The sequence below is a fragment of the Mytilus galloprovincialis genome, chromosome 12 (assembly GCF_965363235.1).
Source record: "Mytilus galloprovincialis chromosome 12, xbMytGall1.hap1.1, whole genome shotgun sequence".
Taxonomy (NCBI): Eukaryota; Metazoa; Mollusca; class Bivalvia; order Mytilida; family Mytilidae; genus Mytilus; species Mytilus galloprovincialis.
This window is the reverse complement of record NC_134849.1, coordinates 66,878,574-66,906,328: the sequence shown is the minus strand read 5'-3', so window position 1 is coordinate 66,906,328 and position 27,755 is coordinate 66,878,574. Positions and strand designations below refer to the sequence as shown.

The 27,755-nt window shown below is 31.6% G+C and overlaps 1 protein-coding gene and 1 pseudogene across 1 annotated transcript; both read left to right on the top strand.

The window, feature by feature from the left end:
* Window positions 1–618: 618 nt before the first annotated feature.
* On the top strand, window positions 619–7,359 carry LOC143053479 (perlucin-like). The gene is made up of 5 exons (XM_076226284.1): window positions 619–717; window positions 1,659–1,747; window positions 5,030–5,123; window positions 6,293–6,506; window positions 7,177–7,359. The coding sequence occupies exons 3-5, from the start codon at window positions 5,054–5,056 to the stop codon at window positions 7,184–7,186; spliced, it is 294 nt and encodes a 97-aa protein (XP_076082399.1). The 5' UTR covers window positions 619–717; window positions 1,659–1,747; window positions 5,030–5,053; the 3' UTR covers window positions 7,187–7,359.
* Window positions 7,360–14,845: 7,486 nt separating this feature from the next.
* LOC143053739 (toll-like receptor 2) lies at window positions 14,846–24,945 on the top strand (annotated as a pseudogene).
* Window positions 24,946–27,755: the final 2,810 nt, after the last annotated feature.

Genomic DNA, 27,755 nt, shown 5'->3' with positions numbered 1-27,755 from the left:
TCAAATGTCTTGTGTTAAGTTGAAAAAATTACGCCGGAACAGGACATATGACTTTATAATTCTAAACAGAAATGATGAACACTTCGTGGAGTTTTTTATTTACCCAATTAGGGTGTTGACTATAAGAGAAATATTCTCAATAACTAGTTTTAATTGCATATTGCTTTTAAAATGAAATTGCATTATTATACTGTCATGATATCAAGCGACATCATTCAATTCTTACTTGTTATGAAATCTACACATCTCACGCAAATTTGAACGTTTTAGTTCACAAAAAACGTTTTATATCATACCAATGTTTCATTGTATACAAACGTTTTAGTGTTATCACATACACATCCTTTCTGATTATAAATGTTTCATGTTACAAGGCTTAAATTTTTTTAGGAAAGAAAAAAAATCATCAAATACGTTATTATTATTTGTTCTATATCTATTTGCAATTTGTATATTACAATGTTAAACAGAAAAAAAGGTTTTACGAGTTGGTCATGCTACCATAAAACTTACAAGTAAATAAGATGACTTAGTAGTGAAACAGGAGAAGATTATTGCTTGTCTATAACTTTTTCCATTGAAATGCCACATACTTTGTGAAATGTGTGTTTTAGAACTTAGCCTCTGTATGTCAAGATCATAACTGCAGTCTGGACGAAATATGTATTCCGAAAGCACACAGTCATATATGTCAGCCATTTTTCCAGAACCAAAAAGGTAAAACATGAACTTACTGATTTTTTGGTTGATTTATTTTATTATTTGAACGATTAATGATGTTCCTGGGGATACGAGCACCCGTTCAAACAAACCGAATCCGCGCGTGTGGTTAACATATCGCTAGTACGCATATAACGAGACACTATTCAAGATTAGTCAACTGTATAGTTTGCTATAAAAGACCTCGAAATGACAATATGTAAACAAATTCAAAAAAGGAAATAAATGGTCTTATTTAAGATTGAATCAATTGACGAAAAATAAATGACGGGTATCAGCATAAAACAACACTGAATTACAGGTTTCTGACTTTGCACTTGTACTTTGAGTAAATGGAATGATTAAGCATGTTTTTCGTGACCTCAACTTTTTCTCAAGACTACAATTTGAAAAAAAGGATTGTAACAAACCGTCAAAGTACAGAATTACTTACTACTGAGCTAACTTTCATCTTTAAAGGCCATACATTTCTATTTCTATCAGGTGTCATATATATTTTTTGCTTTGTCAGTAACGTATATCACTTTATATTACTTTTCTTCAGATTAGCTTCTAACAATATTCCAAAATGATGTATACTGCAATAACGTCAAAATATCTCAGACAGGCAATGATAAAAGAGGAGCGAAAGACACCAGAGGTACAGTCAAACTCATAAATCGAAAATAAACTGACAACGCCAAGGCTAAAAATTAAAAAAGACAAACAGACAAATAATAGTATACATGAAACAACATGGAAAACTAAAGACTGAGCAACACGAAACCCACTAAAAGCTGGGGATGATCTCAGTGGCTCCGGCAGGATAAACAGATACAACGTTGATCTTAAATTCCAACACAAATAATAATTTGTTTACATTGTCTCCGGAATATATCATGTGGTTAGTCAGCGGACTAACTGACTTTTTTGAGGAATCTTAACTTTATATTTTCCAGCACAGAACACATGCCCACTGAATTGGTTCAGATTAGGAAGTAACTGTTATTATTTTAGTACTGACATAAAAACATGGCACCACGCAAAGGTAAGTTTAGTTTTAGATTACTGTAAATTAGGAAATTAGTGTGTGGTTTTTATTATTGCAAATCATGACTGTGTGAATAGCTGAACAATAAATGGCAATGATTTCTGATACATATATCTGTATGCAGAGTATTCTTAAATCGCAATAGCATGTAAAGAGATTACTAAACAAAAGTCTTCTGTTTTTTTATCTACGATATTTGACTTGATCTTTAATTAATTAAATTGGTATTTCTGATTATAGGTTAAATAACCTCATCTGGATACCAGGATTATTTTTTTTATTTACGCCAGACGCGCGTTACGTCTACTAAAGACTCATCAGTGACGCTCGAATCCAAAAAAAGTTAAAAGAAAAGGCCAAATAAAATACGAACTTAAAAAGAATTGAGGAATTAAATTCCTAAAATGTTTGCCAAATATAGCTAATGTAATCTATTCCTGGTGTAGAAAAGTCTTAATATTTCCAAAATACAATATTTTTTGTAAACAGTAAATTTATAGATATGACCATATCAATGATAAATCATGTCTGCACAGACTAACGTCAGTAAAAAAAAGAAATATATACAAATGTAAAATTGAGAATGGAAATGGGGAATGTGCCAAAGAGACAACAACCCGACCATAGAGCAGACAACAGCAGAAGGTTACTAACAGGTCTTCAATGCAACGAGAAATTCCCGCATCCGGAGGCGTCCTTCAGCTGGCCCCTAAATAAATATATACTAGTTCAGTGATAATGAACGCCATACTAAACTCCAAATTGTACAAAAGCAACTAAAAGTTAAAATAATGCAAGACTAACAAAGGCCAGAGGTTCCTGACTTGGGACAGGCGCAAAAATGCGGTGGGGTTAAACATGTTTGTGAGATCTCAACCCTCCCCCTATATAGCTATACCTCTAGCCAATGCAGAAAAGTAAACGCATAAAAATACGCACATTAAAATTCAGTTCAAGAGAAGTCCGAGTCTGATGTCAGAAGATGTAACCAAAGAAAATAAACAAAATGACAATAATAAATAAATAACATCAGACATCTAGCAGTTAACTGACATGCCAGCTCCAGACTTAAATTAAACTGATTGAAAAATTATGTCTTCATCATATGAATATCAGGCACAATCCTCCCCGTGAGGGGTTTAGTATCATACCATCATAACATATATGAGAAGAACATAACCCATGTCATGCCAACAACTGGTTTTTAAATAAATCTGTTTAGTTCCGATGCAAAGACCCTATAAGTGAATCAATATTAACGCCAAAATATGCAATCTTTAATGACCTGACAACAGTATTGTAACTACTAGTATATCCCTTCTTAATAAGTCTATTTAAGGGTTTTGTTAGCTTCTGAGGTGAATACTGACATTTTTGTGCTTGATAAAGAATATTTCCATAAAATATTGTATGTGAAATACCTGAACGTATAAGAAGTCTGTATGTTTAGCTTTATTTACGAATGATGTCCTTATACCATGTATACCGATGATAAAATTTAGTAAATGTTTTGACTAGTTTGTGATATTGAAAACCCTTGTTGTAATAATTTTTCAGTAAAACATAAATTTCTTTTGTTAAAATCTAAACGTTGTTACATACACGAGCGAATCGTACAAGTTGAGATATATAAACACCGTAAGATGGCGACAAGGGAACGTCACCATCTAAAAATGGATAATTAACGATAGGAAATGAAAAATCATCTCTTTTATCATAAATTTTAGTATTAAGCTTTCCGTTAATGATATAGATATCAAGATCGAGGAAAGGGCAGTGGTCATTGTTAGTGCTAGCTTTATTTAAAGTAAGTTCAACAGGATAAATTTCTGTAGTATACATACTGAAGTCGTCATTATTGAGAGCCAAAATATTATCCAAATATCTAAAAGTATTATTAAATTTGTGTATCAGATGTTGTTTTGATGGGTCTTTGCTGATTTTTGTCATCAATTGTAACTCATAGCAATACAGAAACAGGTCTGCAATAAGTGGTGCACAGTTAGTCCCCGTTGGAATTCCGATAATCTGACGATATACGGAATCTCCAAAGCGAACAAAAAAGTTATCTAGTAAAAATTTAAGGGCAGATACATGTATAGTATCAAAGCATGTCCAATTGGCATAGTTTTTTTGTTTATTGCTACTAAAAAATGACCTAAAAGAGTTTGAACATATATATTCACATTCTGACTTTTTAAATGCCCATTTAATTAGGTGTGTGAATTTTTTCTTAATGAGAATGTGAGGAAATGTGCTATATAGGGTAGAAAAATCAAATCTTTGAACAGATTCAAAATCACCAATAAAAGCATGCAATTTATCAAGTACTTCCAACAAGTTTTTGACACTCCAAAAGTAATTAATTCCAATATTTTCGAAGGCCTTATTTGAACAATATATTATCAGGTTTTTGATTGTACCAAGTGTACTAGTAAGAAGAATAGATAATTTAGTAGTGGAACAATGGTTTGAAGACGAAATAAATCTGTATTTGTAAGGTGTTTTGTGTAGCTTCAGAAGCCAATCCATAGTTGGGACTTTCATTGTTTTGGTTCTGCTTGCAAAGCGGTAGCTAAAAGTTTATATTTGTTACAGATGTCGTTTTCTGAAAATAGAGTCAGTTGAAATGTAGGTGAATTGGTGATTTCTTTTTGTAAAACCTCAATGTAAAATTTACGTCAAACAATAATAATATTATTAGCAGCTTTATCGGCCGGGACAAAAACAAATTCCTTAACTAGTTCTTTTAGTTTATGTTTGATACGAGAAATAGGTTTATTGTGGTTATTGTTAAGAGTAAAATGTTCTTTAAAATGTTGAATACGTGTATCAACTATATACATTGTTCTATTGCATTGCTTTATCGTATAACACGCATGCATTTGTCCATCAATGTGTATTGTCTTGGGTAACTATATCCAATCTCCAGTCAAGTTTTAATCTAACATCAACTGATTGCTTTATTACTTTTTTTCCTGATGCAATATTTTTTCAATTTTATCTAATATCATGAATATTGATGAACAATTTCATCTTTTCTTTCCAAATTAGCTGTAAGTCTTTGTGGTGGTATTCGTATACGCTTTAACATCACAACTAATAACGTGATACAAAATCTAACGACAGTAAATATATATAATCCGTTTATGTTGAGTGGTTAAATTGTTGATAAAAAAAATGCAATATTGACTTAGTTTTATAGTGTATTTTTTCAATAGCCAATAAATACTTAAAGTGTTCATACATTTGGGATATACAATGTGTTACATGTTGTAGGCGTCTTGTGAAAGTGAAAATTCCATGCTTGCTGAAGTGAGAACTACTATGCAGAGGAGCTGTATAAAGACCGTGGCCAAAACATATCAGAAAAGTATATAATATATATCTTATGAATGTTAAAGAATGTTGCATATATCACAGGCCTGCACCCCTCTTTCATGTCATTGTTATTGTTCCCTGTATTGATACATTTGAATTGATACATATAACGAAAACAATGTTCAATGACAGACAAATATTAGAACAAATAAAGCAAAAAGCTTAACCAGTATAAAGAAGGAATGACTGTAATATTTTTTTCTGTTTATATTAAGAAATAACATTACAAATGTGGTGCACATTGAGTAATCAGAGTAGCGGGTTCGTTAATGTGCACACCACATTTTTATGTTCTTTCGATTAATTATATATTGATTCTTAATGCCATTTTAAGCCGGAGTAAGTCGTGAACAGACGTTGATGACGCCACGGTCACTTGTCAAAATTATGTATTTTGAACTGATAGACAAAACAATATCAGCCAATCAGAAGATGCGTTACATCCAAAACTAATTTTATGTGAAATAAGTAAAGAAGAGTGTTAGTAAGATCATTATTCTTGATTTAAATTTTTTTAATCATAACCATTGTCAGCTAAGTAACTTCCAAATCAACAAATCATTACATATAAACCTGAAAAAAAACATGTCTATAAAAAGGACTTTAGACACCCCCTCACGATATCAGAGAAGTCGACATTTCTTAAATATAGTTATAAATAAAAAATAGTTTTGTGTTTGAGAACATAATTTTAATCAGTATAATTATATCATTTGATATTAGAACAAATACGTTGTTAAGTGTCTTAGACAAACATTTGAAGGCATGCTCAAATATATATATAAGCTTTGATAAATTGATATCCTTTAAAACAAATTATTCAAACGATCCATCATTTTGAGTTGTATTGGCTTTATAAATAACATCACCATAACAATTAGAATTTTATTTCCACTTGTAAAAAGTTTCAAAAATCAGTAATTTTATGATGTCATGAATAAAATGTAGGATCGTAAATTTTCCACAAAAAAATTGTTTCCCTTCTAGTCATTGTTTTAGCTATACTTTATTGTGATAATGGCCAATAAATTCGAAATTGAAATTTTAGCGAAAAAAGTTTGGCATTTTAGAGCTTACCAGAATGTAGGCCTTTCCAAAGAAAATATTATCAATTATTCATTATTCATTCAATATTATTATACATTTAATTTTGGTTTCGAGATTACTGGCTAGGCGGGACAGATATCGTTACCGAAGGAATATGGATATGGATAAATAGCAAGGTGGTAATTACTATAAACGATTGGTATCCAGGACAACCAGACAACTTTGGTAACACCACAGGTGAAGATTGCATTCTGATGATGAAAGACTATCAATATAAATGGAACGATGGACATTGTGACACAGAACTTTCATACATATGTGAAAAGCAGTAAGCTTCATTTTTTATTTTGCCTTTTTTTAAATATCTAACAATTCATATCTTACATTAAAAGTTATATGGTCGCTACTGACCCCCTACAGATCCATATAAGGTTATAAACATCCATAGGGGGTGAGGCTGGAGGCCTTATCCTCTATAAATTTATTTCAGCCTCGATGGTCCGTACGGGGTCAGTAGTAAACCGTAAAACGAAATCATCGCTCGCTGCTGCGTTTTGTTGAAAAATAAATAATGAAACAAAACAACATTAATATTGAACGTCTCCTGCTTTGTATGAATCACTTTCAATGTGAAAAAAACTCAGTCTCCCACAATTAAGACACAGGCACATAGTATTGGTCAACCAACTCTATTGTAAAACTTATGTAGTCATTCTTCGGTAAAATTCTTTTGAAGAAGCTTTTGTGAACGGGGCATTCTTACAAATGAAGTCCGTATGGTGTGAAATGTAACTAGCGTTTTATTCAGCTGCCTATATTATGTATCTAAATATGTTAGATAACACGCAATACATTCCTAATTCCGTCATCGAGTGGTAGGATGAAATATTGTACATACATTTTACAAAATTGATATCAAGATCTTTCATGACATTATACTAAACAACAGTTTCCGCATAATCTTTTGAAATCAAATTCACTTTTTATATTTTTTGCAGGTTGGAGTGAAAAATCTCGGACTACAATAGCTGACAACAGAGAACTTTACATTGCGTAGCGTTATGTCATCTCAAAATCTGTAACTAATTGTAATGTTATTTTCCCCTCTCTATTGGTGTTATCTAACACAGTCATATCAGAAAAATACATTGACAATATGTGTTGTGTTTTATTTATTCTTTGTTTGTGTTTTTTTTTTTTTTTTTTTTTTGTTAAAGGCTTAATGCAGTATAAACTAATTCAAATGTTTTACTTTTTATTCCATGGTTTATTGACATGATTAAAAAAGTTACTTAGTAAATGTCTCTAGAATGATTTTTCAATCATTACCGCCCTTTCTTGAAAATCCGTATCTACAACAGTATATCTTATTTAGTTTCAGACCGGGTTAATCAGTAAAAAAGACACGAATTTTGTAACCATATATCAGCTTCGGAAGTTACAGTTAAGTCGTCGGATTGAATGATTAATGCCACCTGATTGGAAGATATTAATATATACATTGTATGTATATATATTATAAAGATAATATTCTCTTACTAAACAATTCAAAATTTGGTGACTATGTTTAACGCATCTATCCTATTGGTATAGAGATAACGAATACAACAGATACAGTTAAGTCGGCCTCATATCTTGACTTACATCTAGACATTGACAATGAGGGTCGGTTGAAAACAAAACTTTACGACAGAAGAAATGATTTCAATTTCTCAATTGTGAACTTCCCATTTCTATTTATGAAAATTCCAGCTGCGCCTGCATACGTAGTATATATCTCCCAATTGATACGTCACAAGGAAGTTATTAAACCAAAAGTTCCAAATGGTGAAGTTGAAATCATCCCTTTGTAAATTTTACTAACGCCATCAGGAGTTGGTTGACCGTTATGGCATAACCGTTTCACAGATAATATCGGATATGCACCTTATGACGTAGCTACAATATTTGTCTTTTTCAGTTTTAGCCATGGCGTTGTCAGGTTATTTTCAATCTAAGAGTTTGACCCCCCCCCCCTTCTGGTATCTTGTGTCCCTCTTTTAAAGTCTAAAATAAAATGCAAAATAGTGATTTTTACGTTGATTAATCCTTTCAAACATGTAAACGACAGTCATTCTCGTTATAAAACAAAAGAATCATACAATATAAAATTTCTGAAATTCTTCCTTTTTAAAAGGTAAATGGTTGTTAATTATATTCAATGTAATTTGATCGTAAGTTGCAGTTCTATAACTGTCGTATTAAGTTATATGTTATTCGATTAGTCTTAAGAATTATTTATGTTTTTATTAATATAATGAGGTCTCATTTGGGAAAACTATATCAAAGTGGTCTAATGCCTTGATCTTAACTGTACAATGCTAATTTATCTTGTTGTGTTCCTATAAAAATGATTTTTTTTTATTTAAATGTAGTTGTATACAATTTAAACTTGTTGGCCTCATATGAAATTGAGAATAGATATGAAGAATATAAAAGTTATTATGCCATGCGGAAGTCGACATTTTGTTGTTGAAATATATAATAAATGGAAACACCTGTTGTTGAAAATATCACGGTAGTATTACTCTTTATTTTAAAAAAGGATATGATCATGACAGAATGACATATTAAATAGAATAGTTTTAAAAGTGTTTACAAAAGCATCGGTACGCAGTACTACCACATCAAATATTTTAATAGTGATCAAGTTTCAGGTGAGTTATTTATTTATGTTCGAAAGACATCATATCAAAGAGTATTTACGTGTTTGAAAAAAAGAATTGTTCGTCTTCATATTGTTGTTGTATGTTTTCATTCGACACCACTGATATGTCTAATGCATCATTGTCTCTGTGATTTAAAATGTTTACAGGATCGATGCCATTGTACTTCTCGCTCCCAAGGATATCACTAGTATGGTAGTCAGCACTTCTGATATTCATAGATATAAATGATGCATTAATTTTGTTGTTAATTGATGTTCATAAAAAAATTATTCAAGATACTACGGATTTTTATTTCTCGAATGAACGAGTATCATATTGACGACAAATGTAGCTAAAATTTATAACTTTGGGGAAGTATTTGGCCTAATTACCATTCTTTAAATCACCAATTTCACCTTGAAATGATGTTGCTTTTACGAAAATAACCTGGAAAGGATGAGCACTCACAACACAAGTTGACATCACCCACAGGAAGGGTAAACATATCCGTCTCAACATATTATTTTATCGTACGAGATATGATAACGACACGTCAAACACGATACGTAAAGATAACAATACTAATTTTGTGTTTGTCTGTTAAAATATTTTGATCGGAGTGTGATATAAACTACTTCATCTTAATCAATGTTGGTTTTTCCAGCGTATCAAATATATCCTATGTCTGTTCGGCTTCATCAATTCACATAAAAAGATCTACACTCTTTCACTAAAAATTTTCCACTAGGGAATTTACTTTTACTTTGATATGGGATAATTATCTTACATCTCTGTCGTTTAATGTTTCACAATCTTTTTATATCTATTTCCCCTAACGACAAATTATTCAAGAACGTTCCTTGTTAGACCATTTACAAGGTTTATCGAGAGAAATTATCGTAAAAGAATACTAACGGTGGTCAAGCATTGCGATCAGATCGTAAAAGGTCTGGTGAATAATAATTTATCAATAACGCTAAGTTCATACTGCCGATCAGATCAACTCGATCAAGCCCGATCAAGCCAAATTACGTGATCGATCGGGAGACTGGTCTGGTTCAATTGACAAGAATGTTCGGGATAGTCTACCTTGTTCTGACTTGATCTGACTTTCTACCCGAGAGTTTTTGACATGTCAAAAACATTCGAGTAAGGATCGAGGAGCAAGTCACTTGTGAAGAGATCGAGAATTCGTCGAGTAGCGGTCGAAATGATCGGGAAAGGATCGTGAAGAGATCGAGTTTGGTCGGAATACAAAAAAATTACCGATCAGAACTCAATCATTTCGACCTTGCTCGACTAAGGTCCGATCATTTCAAGATTAACTCGACCAATCTCTGATCGCTGCCACATCACTGCGACTTGTATATTTATTTTATCCCAGACCAACTCGACCAATACCCGATACCTTCGCGACCACATTCGACCACTCTTCGATCTCTACTCGGCCATACACGAGAACACAAGACTGCTACACGATTCTCTTAAAGTGTGCTCAGATCGGATCAACTCTCAAAACTCTGCTTCCGCAAAAATATGTTTGCAACATTATTTTCAACTGTACAAATCCTCGAATAACAGTACTTGTCTTTACTTTTGCAAGAAGAGGTAACATTTTAAAAGAGAGGCAAAATACACCAAAGGAACAATCAAACTCAAAGGTCGAAAACAAACCGACATAGCCATATCAAAAAGCGGTAACTGACGAGAAGACAAACAGCAGTCAAAATAACATAGAAAACTAAAAACATAACCCAACAAAACCAGGGATTATCTCAGATGTTCCGGAAAGGAAAAAAATCCTGCAATTTTGACACCGGCGGATTTTTAAAATATTAAAGTAAAAAGTAAAATCACAAAAATACTGAACTCAGAGGAAAATACAATCGGAAAGTCCATAATCACATGGCAAAATCAAATGACAAAACACATCAAAAACGAAAGAACAAGAACTGTCATATTCCTGACTTGGTACAGGCATTTTCAAATGTAGAAAATGGTGAGGAGAATTTTGCCCTGCTTATTTCAACATTATAAGGGTGTCTGTCCGCCTTGCATTAGTTTTATTATTTTTGAAAAGTTGAAATTGTCTCATCTGATGCTCGTTAATATTTATGGGTAGTCATATCTGTAAAACGACTGCAAAACATGGTGTTCACAACCTTTAATATCTGGTGAGCATGACTTTGAAACTAGAGTGCATGTGTTTTATGGGCCATTTCAAAAACAATGAGGATTTTTACTTTTTGTGGTATATTTTTATATTAGTTAAGTTTAGAATTATAACAAAGGTGTTATAAAATGCAGGATAGTCAGGGCTAGCTTGCTGCCAAGTTTCATGAAGATATCTCAAACCACTTCAGAGAAATGTTTTAAAAACAGGCCATTTTTGTCAGGAGTGTGACGCTTTCAGCGTGACATTTAAAAAATAAGAAATTTTCAAAGTAGTATTGAAAAAAGTGGATCGTTTTTATGCTATACTGAAATATTTCTGGTAGTTGCTACATTATTAGTCTTAAATATTTTTATAATTTTGTCCAATAAAATTTTAAAATAAGTAAACACTGACCTTTTTTGTGAAGGTATGTACAAAAAATAAAGTCTTTCAAAAAATGACACTTTTAAAATCTTCCATTCCTTAAAACATCCACTAGACATGCTGACATAAGCCAGGCAAAATTCTCTGGAAAAAATGATTCAAAGAGAAAGATAAAAAAGAAGTTGGGTCGAATAAGGACTTAGAATCGAACAAAAACAGCTAAAAAATTCAAATGAGAACAGATCTGTGACTGTGTCAGATTCCAGATCTACAGTGAGAAAACCTGCACAACACACAAGAAAAAACAACTGCCACAAAACCCAAATGCTTGGACGAGTACTTTGAAACACATCATAAAAAATGCTACACCAAGAAGAAAGGGCCTTCTAGACGAGATCATTCATAAGCATTTGGGTTTTGTGGCAGTTGTTTTCTTTTGTGTTGCGCAGGTTTTCTCACTGTAGATCTGGAATCTGACACAGTCACAGATCTGTTCTTATTTGAATTGTTAAGCTGTTTTTGTTCGATTCTAAGTCCTTATTCAACCCAACTTCTTTTTTATCTTTCTTCCTTTTTTCTACTGTTTCTCTGCCACTGCCTTTGTTTTTCTTTATATTGGTTATAAAATTTGGAATTCAAAGTTCTTCTTTCTTTAAGCCTTTTTTTGTTAGCTTGGTTTTATAGGTTTTTATTTTGTTAAAGATGGTCCAACTTATTTTGATCATCTTTTAATTTCAGATTCAGCCAGTATTTCTCTCTTTCCAAGTCTCTTTCTTTGATTGATTTCTTCTAGGAGAATTTTGCCCTGCTTATTTCAGCAAATCTAGTAGATGTTTTAAGGAATGGAAGTTTTACCAAAAGTTTCTTCATTTTACTTGCTGTCTTTCAACTATCTGTCCGAAAAATAAAGCTAATTTTCATATTTTTCTGAAATTGTTAAATTCATGTCAGGAGTGTGACGAATTACATCTGAATGGTTAATTCTTGAAACATCTTTAAATATACCATTTTAAATCAAAATAATTGTTCTATTTTGTACAAAATTCATTTCCTCACTTTCCTATATGATGTTATAGTTGTACACACTTATTTCCTTTCATAAATTTGCATTACTGTGCACAAAAAATAGAAAAATTACTAATTAAAACTCATTGTGTCAAAACAATCATGATTAATAACACATTTAAGAGGTAAATGATAGGAATATAACTTGGTTTAAACATTTCTAATACAAAGAAACTTGTGGGACTTGTCCTTGTGAAATTATGAATTGACAGAAAATGTCTTAAAAAAGCGTCACACTCCTGACATATATAATGCACTACCACATCTATGATATAAACATATCACAGTTGTAATAATTTTTTTCCTTCTCTTTGGAATAGCCACTTCTGAAAAATAAAGAAGAAGAAAACATTCAAGTCCTATGTATTCTTTGGTTGATGTTTAAAGACAGTTGTCACACTCCTGACATTTTTGGGTGCCTCTCTTTGTATTTTTTTTAAATGGCCCTAAAAAGAAAGTCCTGTTCTATGGCAAAAGATATCAGTAATTGAAAGCAATGATATAGCAATGTGTTTAGTGAATTTTTGTGAAAGTTTAAAGCATTTTTCAATCTTTGTAACATATGTCAGGAGTGTGACAAAATACTGAAAATAGAAGGCTTTTTCTACATACAATTACATAAAAATGGTACAATGAAATGACATTTTTTTTTTGGCAAATGATCACAAAAACTCAGGGCTTTCAAAGTTTACTATTTTGACTGAAATATATTAAGATTCTTTTTATTGGCAAAAACTTCAATCACTAGTTATTATTATTTTTTTTCAAATTAAGCTATTCAATTTGATTGTTATTATATGATTTAGCAGAAAAGATGGAAATTTTGGTTTTAAAATTTTTCTTTTTTCTTTTGACTTTCATTTGGAAAAGGTTTGAACAATGTTTTCTTAACTGTTTTATTACCAAACTTGTTTATAATTAGTATGGTTTCTGTTCAAATTTTTTGAGATGTATGTTATTAAAATTTAAGATTATTCAATGTGCCTGTTTCATTCTGCCTGAAACTTTGGAATTATAAAATTTAAAGTATCGGTAATAGGGTAAGACAAAAAGAAATACAAAATATTGAGTTTGAAATTGGACCCCCATGTCACACTTTTTTTTAAAATGGCCCTTATACTGTTGTGATTGACTATGGAAATGTTTTGCATAACTTTTAATCTTTTGCAAACGACTTTCAAAGATGGTGTAAAAGACATTCAAGAACTGCGCATACAACTTTTAAACTCGTTTGCATGACTTTAAAACTTTTTTGTATGACTCTCAATCTTATGCATGACTTTCAAACTGGTTTGCATGACATTCAAAATGGTTTGCATGACATTCTAACTGGCACACACAACTTTTAAATTGCTGCACACGAGTGTTTAAGTTGACGTATGCACGACTTTTCAAACTATTGCGCACTAGTTTAAATATCCGGCAAACAAACAAAAAATGTATTTACTTGGCACTTTATGGGGCTCCGTAATGGTCTTCACTCATTTTGACATATACACTGAACCGATAAAATTTTTGTTTTTAAAAGGAACGTAACGGCTTACTAAGCCATATGGTAACTAACCATGTATGGTAATTAACCCTATATTTTTGCAGGACACCCAAATATACAGTCACCACATGTAGTAACCAATCATGAACCAGAGACAACTCTATAACAGGTTTTTCCATCGGATCACAAGTATTAATATATATATCTTTATCACGAACAAGAATTAAATGTATGTTCTTAGAAATGAATTGTACACTTTAACCAATAACACGTATATCAATTGGGAACAAATGCTATTTTTTATCACTAACTCTTTCACTTTCACGGTCCAAATATTGCGTTGAACGATCTTTCACAATCAAAGCAGACTTTTCAAAAATAATATGAACTTTTTCAAGTAATAACCTACATATATTTTACTAGACTATCTGGCATATAGAGATTAAGTTTAACATATATCATGATATATTGGAATGTGCCAGTGACTATTATAGTTACGAAACGTGATTTTTCTTAATTATTTTCATAGGATTTTGTGTCACTTTTAGTGTGTTCTTAAAAAAGTTCTGCATTTTTTTTAATTTATAAAGTGGAGCGTTTTATGAAAGAAATTGAGATTTTGATTTTAACATTTTATTATGTTTTTAGTTTTCCTCGGAGTTCAGTTTTTTTGTTGATTTTAAAATTTTTAGATAATGATACCAGGACGTCTATTTCTGTTGCATGTTAATTTGCAGTCGTAATAAATCTAATGTCAATGCTGACTCACAAAAAATATAGTAAGCTTGTATTTTGCTTTTGTTAATGTATTGGTTTTTTTTTTTAATTAACAAGTATGTCGTGGATGATGAGGTCTACACACTGTATTCAAACATTGAACGGCAATGGTCTTCAACTTTGTACTTGTTTGAATTATAAATATTTTGATATGAGCGTCACTGATGAGTCTAATGAAGACGAAACGCGCTTCTGGCGTACTAAATTATAATCCAGGTACCTTTGATAACTAATATGCTAATTCATATTTGATTTTTAAAAGAAAATTAGCTCTGATCTGCAGTATTATTGAAATGAGATCACTCCCAATCCGTTCCAATATATTCGACCAGCCAAAGTGTTTCGGGTACCTATTAAGATCAATTATATATTTTTTTAATTTGATCGAGGCCGTACCCTCATCAGCGACTCAAGCCTTGTATATAGGTTTTATTGTTCTTCCTATATGCAGAAATAAAGTAATCAATTGTTATTACACGGCGAGGTATAAGGAGTCGGACACTAGGTGGTCTTATATACATATCAGAAATGATGTTATGCATTTGTTATAACTTTTTAGAGTTATTTCTCTTTTTTCAGTTTAGCAGATGTCAGATATTCTTTGAGATTTTTGTGTTTTTTGTATACAATCATTGGGGGTCTCTCATAAAGACTCTTAGCGGTTGCATCTCTTTCGATAATATTCCAATGTTTTCTAATTACTCTGTTCAATTGTTTAAACATTGGGTTGTATTTTGTACAAAATACCAAGGGAGCAGTTTTGTTATTGGAGCGTTGTTTATATTTTAAAGCTTCTGGTCTTTTAATTGTTGTTGCCTTCGCTATCCAGTTATTCAATTCTTTGCTTTTATAACCTCTTTCTATTAATTTCTGTTTGAAGAAATTAATTTCAGCCTTAGTTTTTGACTCATCACTGGTGCATCTAATTATTCTAACAGTTTCGCCTATAACCAGTCCCTTGAAAACTGATTTGGGGTGCGATGAACTTCGATGCAAATATTGATAATTTTCTGTTGGTTTTCTGTATATTTGAAAATCTAAAGTCCTCTCTTTCTTAAATTTCTCTCCTTTGAAAACGGTCACGTCTAAAAATGTAATGTGACTCTCGTTAATGTCAAACTGCAATTGAGACTTTAAGGAAACCATTAGAACAGGTTACAACTGCTCTTTTATAAGAATATTTGAAACATTCTTGTAAACGATTGCATCTCATAATTTTGTGTATGAAAAACTACTTTTATATTCAAAAACCGGCGTGCAAAAAATATTTCAAAATGTTACGAAATGTTTTTTACGTGTTTAGTTGATAACTGAAACGACTAAAATATCGTTATTCCTTAATCTGTTCTAATATATTTTGTTCATCGTACATTATTCGGATGACATATTCTGGGAAATTGGAGTATATTTAAGTCTTGTTTGATGTCTGGGAGACGTCGTACCTATGTATATATAAACAGCAACTTTGCAATTTTAGGCACAGATTTCGGTGAAAATTGACTTGACTTACAACATAAGCATATATATTATAATTGTATTACAAAATAAATATATGTATATAGTGTCTTTTTGTTGCTTTGTATATGAATATTTATTTGAAGATAAAAACATGAGGTATATGTTATTTTGACTACTTTTTGGAGAGATGTAAATAAAGATTGGTGTAGACAAAAGTTATACGTATTGCTAGGAACGACTAATAAAGAGCAGATCTAGACAATAAGATGATATAAACAGAATTCACGACTTAGGTGACTAAATTGGAACAATATGTTATGTCAGTTGTTAGAAATCCTTGTTTGAATATGGGGAATACTTAATAAAGCATTGGATTAAATCGGATTAGATTGTAACTAAATGATAATAAATAAATAAAACAAGACTTTATAAGTGTCATGCGTCTGAAGGGCTTTTTCTTGATTTGTATGATCAGGAATGCTCAAAGTTCAATCCTTGAGGGTGAATAAGACCAGAAATATTTAGATAGCTGTATGAAAAAAGGAAATCACCAAAAGTCAACTGTGCCCGAAGGAGATCTTAGTTGGTCTAAACCTATGAACGGAAAACTGTAAAAAGATTTGTTCAACTTTGGATCTATATCCATTAAAAGTAAAATAAGAAAAATGCCGAACAACAATGAAAATTCAAATCGTACAGTTCTTTTTCAAATGTGAAAATCAAAAGCTTACACACATCACACGAATGGAAAACAAAAGGTCATACTCCTGACTTAAAACAGGCATATGGTCCGAGACCACAATTGTCGTCCCTTGATTTTCGTTGTCCACAAATATAGTCCCTAGTGTTGACAGTGGGTTACTCGCCATTAAATTGCCTCAAATTGCAAGTAGGGGGTGACATTACACTGTAAACAAATTTGGGTCCAGCATTTTAAAGGAAAGTAAGGATTTGGTCCAGATGAAAAAGGTTAAAAACTAGCACTTCGTAAGCTGTCAAAAAATTTCAAGACGCCCTTAACATAGAATTGTCCATATTTTGATTTAGAGCCGATGAAGTTTTCTACAATTTGGATATAATTTGTTCCAAAAGTAGAACAACACACTTTAAAAATTTCATTGAAAAAGCGCAGTTGGGTTTTTTTTTACTTTCATTTATGTTCTAAAAGATATGCACTACGAAATAATTGTGGTCTCGGACCATGTCCTTTGTAGAAAATGGTGGATAAAACCTGGTTTTATAGCAAGCTAAACATCTCACTTGTTAAGACTGATATTTCGTCTGAATGGTTCATTAGTGTTGTTAATATTACAACAGTTAAAATAACTTAATCAGTTTAAAAGTATTTTAAACCAAAAAGTCCACAAAATTGCTCAAAAACCGACTAAACAGTACCATAGAATAAATTAACAACGAACACCACGAGCATTTAATGCACTGTCAAAACCACTAATCAAGTTCCAACAAATGTATCATATTTTATTTAGCACAAACATATGATATACATATATCTAGTAATTATGTGAGATATACTCATTTACGCTTTCACATTGACCTTACATTTCATTTGATGAGGAACGCATATGTAATATAACATTGTTTGGTTAAGTTAATAAGTTTTCTCTAAATGTATCATTTCAAGATTTCAAACGTATGCAAGACAAAATTCGATTTTTTATTGATATCTGAAAGTAGCTATTTTGCACCTTGATTTTGTGTATTCTTTACTATACTATTTAGGGCCATACGATGGCTTCATAATACCCTGTTTTTCTGATTATCATCAATAATGTACATTTAAAGTAAACATAGTATACAGGTACACATGCGTTTAACTTAATTTTTAAATAATTGTTCGTATTCTATACATTCTATCTCTCTATGGCTTCAATGCATTTTTTAAATGTTATCTCGTTTAAATTCAAAATAAGGACGTTTTACATGGTTATTTAATATATGGTTTGTTTCTTTTGATAAGTTAAACAAAACTTATAAAACCTTTTATATTCATGAGGTTCATTTGGGAAAATTCATTCTATGATCAACGAATTCGTTGATTTTTACTATCAAATTTATGAATGCATATAATTAATATTGTCTTTTTAAGGAAATCAATTATTCCCTATACGTTTATGAGTTCATAACATTTGACATTTGTTCTAATTACTTATAGCTTTATACAACAGTACCTTTTGTAAAAAGTTCATATGATCAATTTCAAGTTTGAACTTTTTTTAAATTGTACTAAAGACATGGGACCTAAAAGAAATAGATATGTTTACGAAGATGTCGACGCAACAAACAGATTCAAAATGGGATAGTTGAAAATAGCTGCAAACGGCTACCAATAAGATTTAGTTACTAATAGTCATGTTAAAATCAAAATGACTACTTTAAAGTCACTGTGTTTATGATAATATATTTTGAACACTTCATATCAATTGGTTAAAGAGTCGTCAGGTTGGGGTAAGTTATTAATATCCACCGTACAAAAGATTTTGTAAATTTGCATTCATTTTATAGCTAGGCAAATAGAAAAGAGATGAGTGCCAACTCTCCATCCAAGTCAAATTTTGTAAAAATTAAAAGTAAACCATGATAGGTTAAAGTACGGCCTACACCACAGAGTATTGGTTTACATAGAACATCAAGCTATAAAGGTCCCTAAAATGTTTAGTTTAAAACCGTTCAAACAGGAAAACCAATAGTATAATCTAAATAAAAAAGTGAGAAACGAAATAAACTTATTAACCAGAAAAACAAACGACAACAATTGAATATCAGGTTTCTCACTTAGGACAGGTGCAAACAACCGGGTTTTAACGTTTTAATAGGCGCCAACCTTCACCCTAACCTGAATTATTAATGTAACATCATACCATATAATGACACACTATAGAATTCACTTAAAATGGCTAAACTTAACCAAGAGACATATTAACAAAAACAAGTGATAATACACTAAACGAATGAATTTGATCTATAATACATTGTATATACAAAACTTATAAAAAAGGGTGAGATATATAGAATCCATATCAGAAAGACAAAAATAACATTGGACAAAATATCGCCAAATAATAAAACGTACATAGATAAATACAAATAATTTTGTTGTTAGGTTTACATGAAGTACGGAAATATGTTTTTAAAATAAATAATTTTGCTGTTCATTGTACGAAAACAGAAGTGAAAATTTATTGTCATACCAAACATGTATCAAAGGTGGTAATGTTAAAAATAGTCAGACGTAATACAACACTAAATAAGTAAATGTCAAGTAACAAACAAATGCGTTACAATTGTATCAACAGGTCAAATTTACACGTACGTACGATTTTAGAATAATCGCAGTTACTGAAAGCTAGTTAAAAAGCCAAACACAATTAATGATAAACAATCATGACCAGAGAACGAAATTAAATATAACACAATCCAGGGATGTATTGTTTTAACCTCATGGACAGTTAATGAAGACATGACTTGTGCAATGCCATAATTAAAGTATTGATTGAAAGTAGAATAATTAGGAGTCAACCTTTGAATAAATATGTTTAATGTTTTCTATTCTGTTTCAACCTGAAGATAGTTAAACTGTCCAATACGTATTATTCTAGCACATTTATCTGAGCATATTACCATGTATTCCTGATTGTACTTTTGAACAATATGTTGAAAAGGCATATTACTATCGCTTATACTGGAATTTTATTTCAGGTATCGCATCTGTAACACAAAAGTATTAATTCATCCTTTGTTATTGTGGTTGCAGGAAAAATACACCAACAATGCATATGTACACCGGTTGCAGTTGTATACTTGTTCTGCTATCAGCTGGAGGATTTTCAAAGAGTATTGACTGTCCAGAGAGTTGCAAATGTTCCTTAAATCAGTCAAAAAATAACGAGGCCGTTTGCACTGGTCGTGACTTGCATTATATTCCATTATTCCCTGAAAACATCACGACGTTATAATGAATGGAACAAACCTGTCGTACATAGGTGAAAATGGTTTTGATAATTTGACAAAGATTACTCTCAAAAAGTTGTATTTAAATGATAATTTGATTTTATACATTCATTCACATTCGTTTACTAAATTGATATATCTAGGTAAGATATACATTTCCGATGAAAAAAGATTAAATGTTGATATTCTAAAAACAGGACTCGGATTTTCGACAAAAGAAAAACTTACAGATTTGATATTTGATTATAACAGTTGGTCTTATTTGCCATTAGATATGTTTTCTTATTTTACACGCAATCATGTGGCAAAACTGCGAATCAAAGGTAACACATTTCCTGAAGTAAAATGCAATACGTTTTCTCCCCTGAACAATTTGTTCGATATGTCTCTGTCTGAAAATCTCATAGAAAGATTAGATATGACTGGAATACCAGGTGCTATAAGAAAGCTACATCTTGATAACAATCTGCTACCAACAGTTCCTGACTGGTGTGTTCAAGCAAAACGAAATACAAGCGCCGTCCAATACCTTGCATATCTTGATCTAAGTTACAATAGCATTGGATATATTAAGGATGATTCATTGGGTTGTTTGCCGAAATTAGAAATGCTTGTGCTAAATGGGAATCCAATTGTCAGAATTTATAATAACATATTTACGAACAATCCAATTCTATATACCGTTCGGATGTCTTAAATAGGTTATCCGTTGAGAACAATTGACGACTTTGCATTCAACAGTTCATCGTTGTCTAATCTTAATATGCAAGAAACAAACTTGCATTTTGATCTGGGGAACTTTAATCCCACGTCTATTTTGTCTCTTTCTCCAAATCTGACATTCCTTTACCTGGATCAGTCTTATCTTCCAAAAACCGAAATACGGATGCAGCAAATATTTTCATCTTTGATCAAACTAAAGGTTTTAAGTCTTTCTTCTGGGAGTCTTGCGTTTCTTCCCAAAAACGTCTTTCCAAACTTAAAATCTTTGGATACATTAAGTTTAACTGCAAATAGATTGTCCAGCTGGAACGATGGAAATGCTGTTTTTCGTAATATGACTTCACTTAGAAAGCTGTACTTGTCAAACAATTATATAAGAATAATCAACGAAACAACTTTTCCGTTCGAAGTACTGAATTCATTAAAAGAGTTGGATCTTAGTCGAAACCCGTATGCTTGTTCTTGTGACCAACTCTGGTTCACCGAATGGATAAAAACTACAACAGTCAAGCTAATCAAGTATCCGTTATTTTATAGGTGTCGGCAGCCTCCCCAACTTGACAATATGGTGCTACAAAAAATATGCTGAATCTCAAATGCAGTGTCTTCCTTGGAATCCGTTATACAGCATGGCAATAGTACTATCTTGTACAGGATGATTATTAGTAACCTTTATAACTATAACTTTGAAATGTTAAACCAATTTTAAGAATTATATATACCTATGGCGAATACAATACAATAGAAGGAAAGGTTATTTGCCTTTATAGTACTGCAACTAACCTCGTAAAATACGCTAAGTTAACAAGTTAAATGTTCCGGAATAACACACGGCTAGAAATTATTTTAAATGATAGAATAATATTTATTTATTAAGGTTGTTAAAACCTTAATTTCCGACTGGTCGGAAAATAGTTTCTATGGTCACATTTTTGTATTTTAGCCCTTTAATGGGGTACCCCTCAATTAACGGTTTTGGGTAGTCACTTTAAAATCCAAAAGCTAAATGTTTTCATTGAACTTCCTGCTATTTTCGTAAATATTTCCGATGCACATATCATCAAGGATCATCGGAATGATGAAGACATAAATATAATACCATCCTCGAGTAAAACTTTCAAACTTAAAGTTGGCTGTTTTTCAGCTGGAAAAATAACACGTTTTTTTTTTTAAACGAGATAACATATGCTTCAAAAAACATTATTTGATTTTTGAGAAGACAAACTATATTATTGCAATACTGCATGTCATTTTTGTTGGGCAAATTCCAAACAATTTAGTCAAAATCTAAAAAAAAAAACGTCATTTGTATATGTAGAAAAAATCGAATTTGATTTTGCTGTTAATTCATTAATAACGATGGTAAGTGATGATCTGGTTTTTTTCATAAAAAAAGGCCATTGTATGTAGCACATCCTCAACATATACCGATCTCTTTTGCCCAAGATTGACTCTGATGCTTACCAAACTGCCAAACTCCAGAACAAACTAAATAGATATGATGACACCTTACAATTCAGACACAGCGAGGTCAAGGGATATCAAATATAGAGTTCAGCTCTGAACTTAATATAAGGGATGCCATATCTGCTGCTGGAAAGTTGAAGTCTATGTTAAGACTTTCAGTATTACACCAAGGTGTGTCTAAAGATATCAATGATTTATTAAAAGAAGAACAATTACTTCACTCTGTCGCCATAACTCTTATGAGCTATATCCTCTTTGTGTGTTTTATTAAAAAGATGCTACCCGCATCACTTCTGAAGTTAGTTTGTTAGTTTTAAATTGATGAAAAATCCAACAAGGCGCTTCTGAACCGTTTATTGTCCCAAAAACTCGTAAATGTATGGCTATTACAAAATAAATCTTTTCTGTAGCAACATTCGCCCTATTACATGTGGAATTGACCGTGCATTTATATCTTGAATATGGGAATATTGGTCAAGAACATAGAAGAAAACTTTGTACTTTCAAGGCTTTTTTGTGTTTCCTATGCAGAGGTAAGACTATATCTGACAGGTATTGCCATACCCGAGTTTGACCGAATCAAGATTGTATTGGCGCTCCAGATGGCATTGTTTCAAAACTTTAAAACACCAAGGGGGATGTTTGATACAAAAAGGTGCCGACAATATAGTCACTAACACGAATTCAATTGATAGTAAGGAACGTTTCATTCAATGGCACGAGCAGACTTTCAGATTTCTCGCTGCATTGAAAACCCATTGGTGGTCTTCGGTTGCTGTCTGCTATATGGTCGGGTTGTTGTCTCTTTGCCAATCTTAATTTTATGATCAATCCACAATTGATTCCAGAATGCGTTAGATGAAAATAAAGAGTGGTCAAGATAACACTTTTCAATTGACTGACAGTGCATCATTGTTAGCGGCTGTTTCAGTTCCGATTTTTTTTTAAATGCGACCGGGAAGACGAAATGGATGAACCCCAACATTGTTTATGAGATAAATGTCACCATATTACTTACAAGATACATTTTTTACCTGCAAACGTATATCTTTTTCCTCAAAAGCTGTGTTTGATTTGAACAAACTCTGTTCTGTGCCTTTTTCTTCGTGTCAAACGGGAAGTGTGTTGTAATGCTTATACGCGTTCTGAATCCGCATATGCTGACGAAGAGATTGATTCATAAACATATTTAATGAATACTTGAGCTATTGTATGTCGTTTTTAAAAGACAAGTTATATAAGGGTCATGACAGATTTGAAATTATAACATTAGTAAACTAGCATTACTTTCCATCACTTCCCTAAACAAATGATGAGTTTACACTTTTTTACCAGGATAATCCCACTAGGACAATGTTCATGCAGTAAACTGACTTCGTTTTACACTCAACCAAACGCTAAATCAATGCAAGTCACAATTATGAGTTTTTTTTTAAACCTCGCATTCGCCTCGGTTGACTATGGTATTTTTTGTGTTCAACTGATCTGTCCAGACTTTGAAAAAACACAATATGCATTTATGTATGACTACATATTAATTTCCACAAAATACACAACCTTTAAGATGCAAAATTAAAAATGCTGTTTCAGTGCCTGAATTTTTTTTTTCAAAGATAAAAACTAAATTGATAAGCTAGTGTTTTAAAGTTCAGAAAAAAATCTGTAATATACTGTAGTAAAAAAATATAAGCAAAATGAAAGTTTACGGATGTGAATAGGTCAAGGCTATCTCTTCTTGTGCTATGTCATAAATGGAGAAAAATCAGAAGGTTCCAGATTATCGTCATTTTGTAATGACATCTCTTCATACAAGTAGTCAAGTTGTCGTTTTAACATCGTTTATAGCATATGCTAATGATTGAACCGTTTTTGTAGCATTCTATTGAATAACTATCTGAAACTTTCTCCTTTTTGTCCTTGCGGTTGAAATAGTTGTTTTTTTTAGGTCTGACCTTGTCCTCAATTTCACAAAGATGTGACCGGTCTGGATTTTTACGACCAAACTATTCTTATTGTACACATTTTCCTGTTTCCATCGATACATAATTTAGGTATGTGTTCTTCCGGAACATCAAAGTTTTAAAAAAAGAACTCTGGTTGCAGTACTATTAACAAATGCAGATGATTTCGAATATCACGCTTTGTCGTTTATTGTGACGCAGACCGCAAATGGGTTCGTTTAACATTTTTGCCCCAAAAAATAAAAAAAAATGAAGGTATCAAGATATGTATTCACCATAGAAATTTTGAAGTAGGAGAATCAAATACTGCAAACATCACCAAATATTTTGAGAAATCATGGAAAGTTGTTGTTATATTATCTAATGAGTTTGCGAAAAGTGAGTGGTGTCAATGGGAAGTTGACGCTATCCAGGAGCGACGTAGAAGGTATGGATGATTCCTTTTCATAGTGTTGCAGACTATAGACTCCAAGCACATGACTTATCAACTAAGAGCCCTTTTAAACAGTGGTTCTAGTGTACGATCTTAAACTGGTGTCGTCGAGAATCTGTTTTGGGCAGCCGCAATTATTGTAATTCTAAGAAAACTATTTAAACATCTTCCAACTGCACTTTTAAAATTGTTTTGAATATTTATTTACAGACGAATGAATGCTTGGACCCTGCAACTGAATGATTATTTTTACTAAAGATTCCTCTGCTGCACAAAGAATTCTTAAAAGATTGCAAAGGGTTAATATAGTGCGTATATAATGGCATCTGAATCTTAAATTAAATAATATTTTTTTTTTATTAATAATTCGGATTTTATAGTCTGTTCCGAGTTAATGCATAATAATTGTGTTATGTAACTCTGATATCTAACTAATGTATTGCATTAACTGTTTTGCTCTTTTAAACACAAGTTTTAAATTAACTTTGAAATTACCTTCATCCCATAAGACACGAAATTCGTTCACATCCTGTACCTATTTCGTACAGTTGTTATTCACTCGTTTGATGTGTTTGAACTTTTGATTTTGCCATTTGATTAGAGACTTTCCTTTTTGAATTTTCCTCGGAGTTCAGTATTTTTGTGATTTTACTTTTCATAAATATTACTTACGAACTCAGTACGCATTTGAAATACGCTAGTATTTTAACGGTGAATTTTGCTCATGCGTAAAAATCTATTTATAGGTCATATCTTTTAGAATACCTGTGGTTGGCTAATTTTGTTTGATATATACTCAAGTGAAGTGTTTTATAGACGAAATTAAAACGCATTAGTCATATTGTAAATAAACAATTGAAGAAGATTGCAGAATCAAAACGTTTGTTTCTCCGGCAAGATTCCTACGTCTTAAGTTTCCTATTTGAAAAACCCATGATATATTACAATTTAAAACACAAATATATTGGTATTAAAGGACTGGATGACTAATGCTCGAGGATGGATAAGATATTTCTTTAATTTTTTTGGTCGTATGGCAAGTTTTTTTTTCTACCAATGAATGTCAAATATATTTTTCAATATTCTCCAAAACAAATGATTGAAAGGCAATGTTTTATTTTTTGTTGGACAGTTGAAATATCTAGTGTAAAATCTAATTCAGGTGATATAATTTTTACTCCAGATTCCAGATTTCTCTTTATACTGGTACTGTCTCTGTTATGAAACTGAATGTTCAGCTTCTCAATACTGTTACCTCATAGCACATACCAAATATGGTCAACAATGCCATATGTTATCTTACCTATTGTTTAAAAATAAAGATATCCAAACAATTACAAAGATATTAAAACATATATATTTTTTATGTTTAGTTTAAAACAGAAAGTAATAAAGTTGATACATAGCAGTGACAGATTCCAGTTGGTGGGTTGGATACTTGGTGGTGTTCGCCATCCAAATGTCGTCCATATAGACAAACTGATCACAGTAAATTAATAGAATCAACATGTTTCTCACTGAACAGAGAAAAAATGGCCAAAAGAATTACAGAACATCCAAATGAATACCACCATTGTTAACCCCCATTCCAGACCCTAATATATCATTGCGACGATAGTTTTTTTTATATATGTAACTGTTTTCAAAAAGATGTGTAAATCATGTATATGGGCAATGTTTTGTTAATAAATGTAATGACCATTATATACCATGTCATCTCAGCAAAATGATAATTTAAAAACTCAAAGGGCAGAGCAATTTTAGACATACCTGCATTATTCTTAAAGCGTATTAAATGACTATTAAATTTTTATTCATAATAAAATTATTTACTTGCATTGATATTCATATAAAAGGATGCTGGGTTATATCAATTTATTGCAAATACTTTTTTGGTACTCGTTAAATTACCAATGTTATTTCAACTGATCGGGCGGAGCTTATGTTGTAACTGGCATAAGGACAGTCTATTTGAATAAATAAACTCATCTTAGATACCAGGACTTAATTTTAAATATACGTCAGACGCACGTTTCGTCTACAAAAGACCCATCTGTAATATATGTGAGTAAGGATGATGGCCGTTATAATTAAAATTGATTTCTAATCACCTATTAGTGTCACCAAACGGACAAATAAATGAACTGAGTGTATGATAATGGACGAATAACTGGACCCTTCATTGATGAGTTCATCCCGACACACCTGTCTATAGATCTACTGGTCTTAGATAAGTACACCAGTTAAACCCTACCCAGTCAAATGAAATAAATCAAGTAATACTATCGTTTGGCTTCTAATTGGTGTCGAATCTGATGATTATTTTTGTTATGTCAAGAACATCATTATTGGTTTTTTACAATATATTTTCAATAATATTGGTCAATTATTGTAATATGCACTATTCCAGATAATTAACAAACTCTGACATTACATCAATAACATCTTGGTTACTTTATAAAACAAAAACAAACTACAGTATCGATACTTCTTAAGACTTTTATTTTATAATTATATTTTTCTAATCGTGTTATTGTTGACATGTTAAATTGGATGACTGTGCACGTAAAATGTAGATTAATCCATATAAATTCATTAAATGAAGTGTTTGTTTTTGTAAAATATTAAATATTTATTTATACTCATAGCTAAGAACATTTGTGGAATTTCTCCTTCTTCTAATTTAACACAGAATCTTTTGTATTCTCAACACTGATACATGATTGATTACACTCATTGGTAATAACATTTGATTTTGCCATGTGATTATGGACTTTCCGTATTGATTTTCCTCTGAGTTCAGTATTTTTGTGGTTTTACTTTTTAGTGATGTTGCTACTCCTTCCAACATTACACAGGTAAATGTATCATTATCATTAGAATATTAAACTGTATGTACTAAGTATGACAAGATTCATCGAATTTCTGCTAATCGCTATAGGAACGTTTTCAAATTATTGTGTTGGTGATATCGTGGTACTTAGTCAAACACCACATAAAATATAT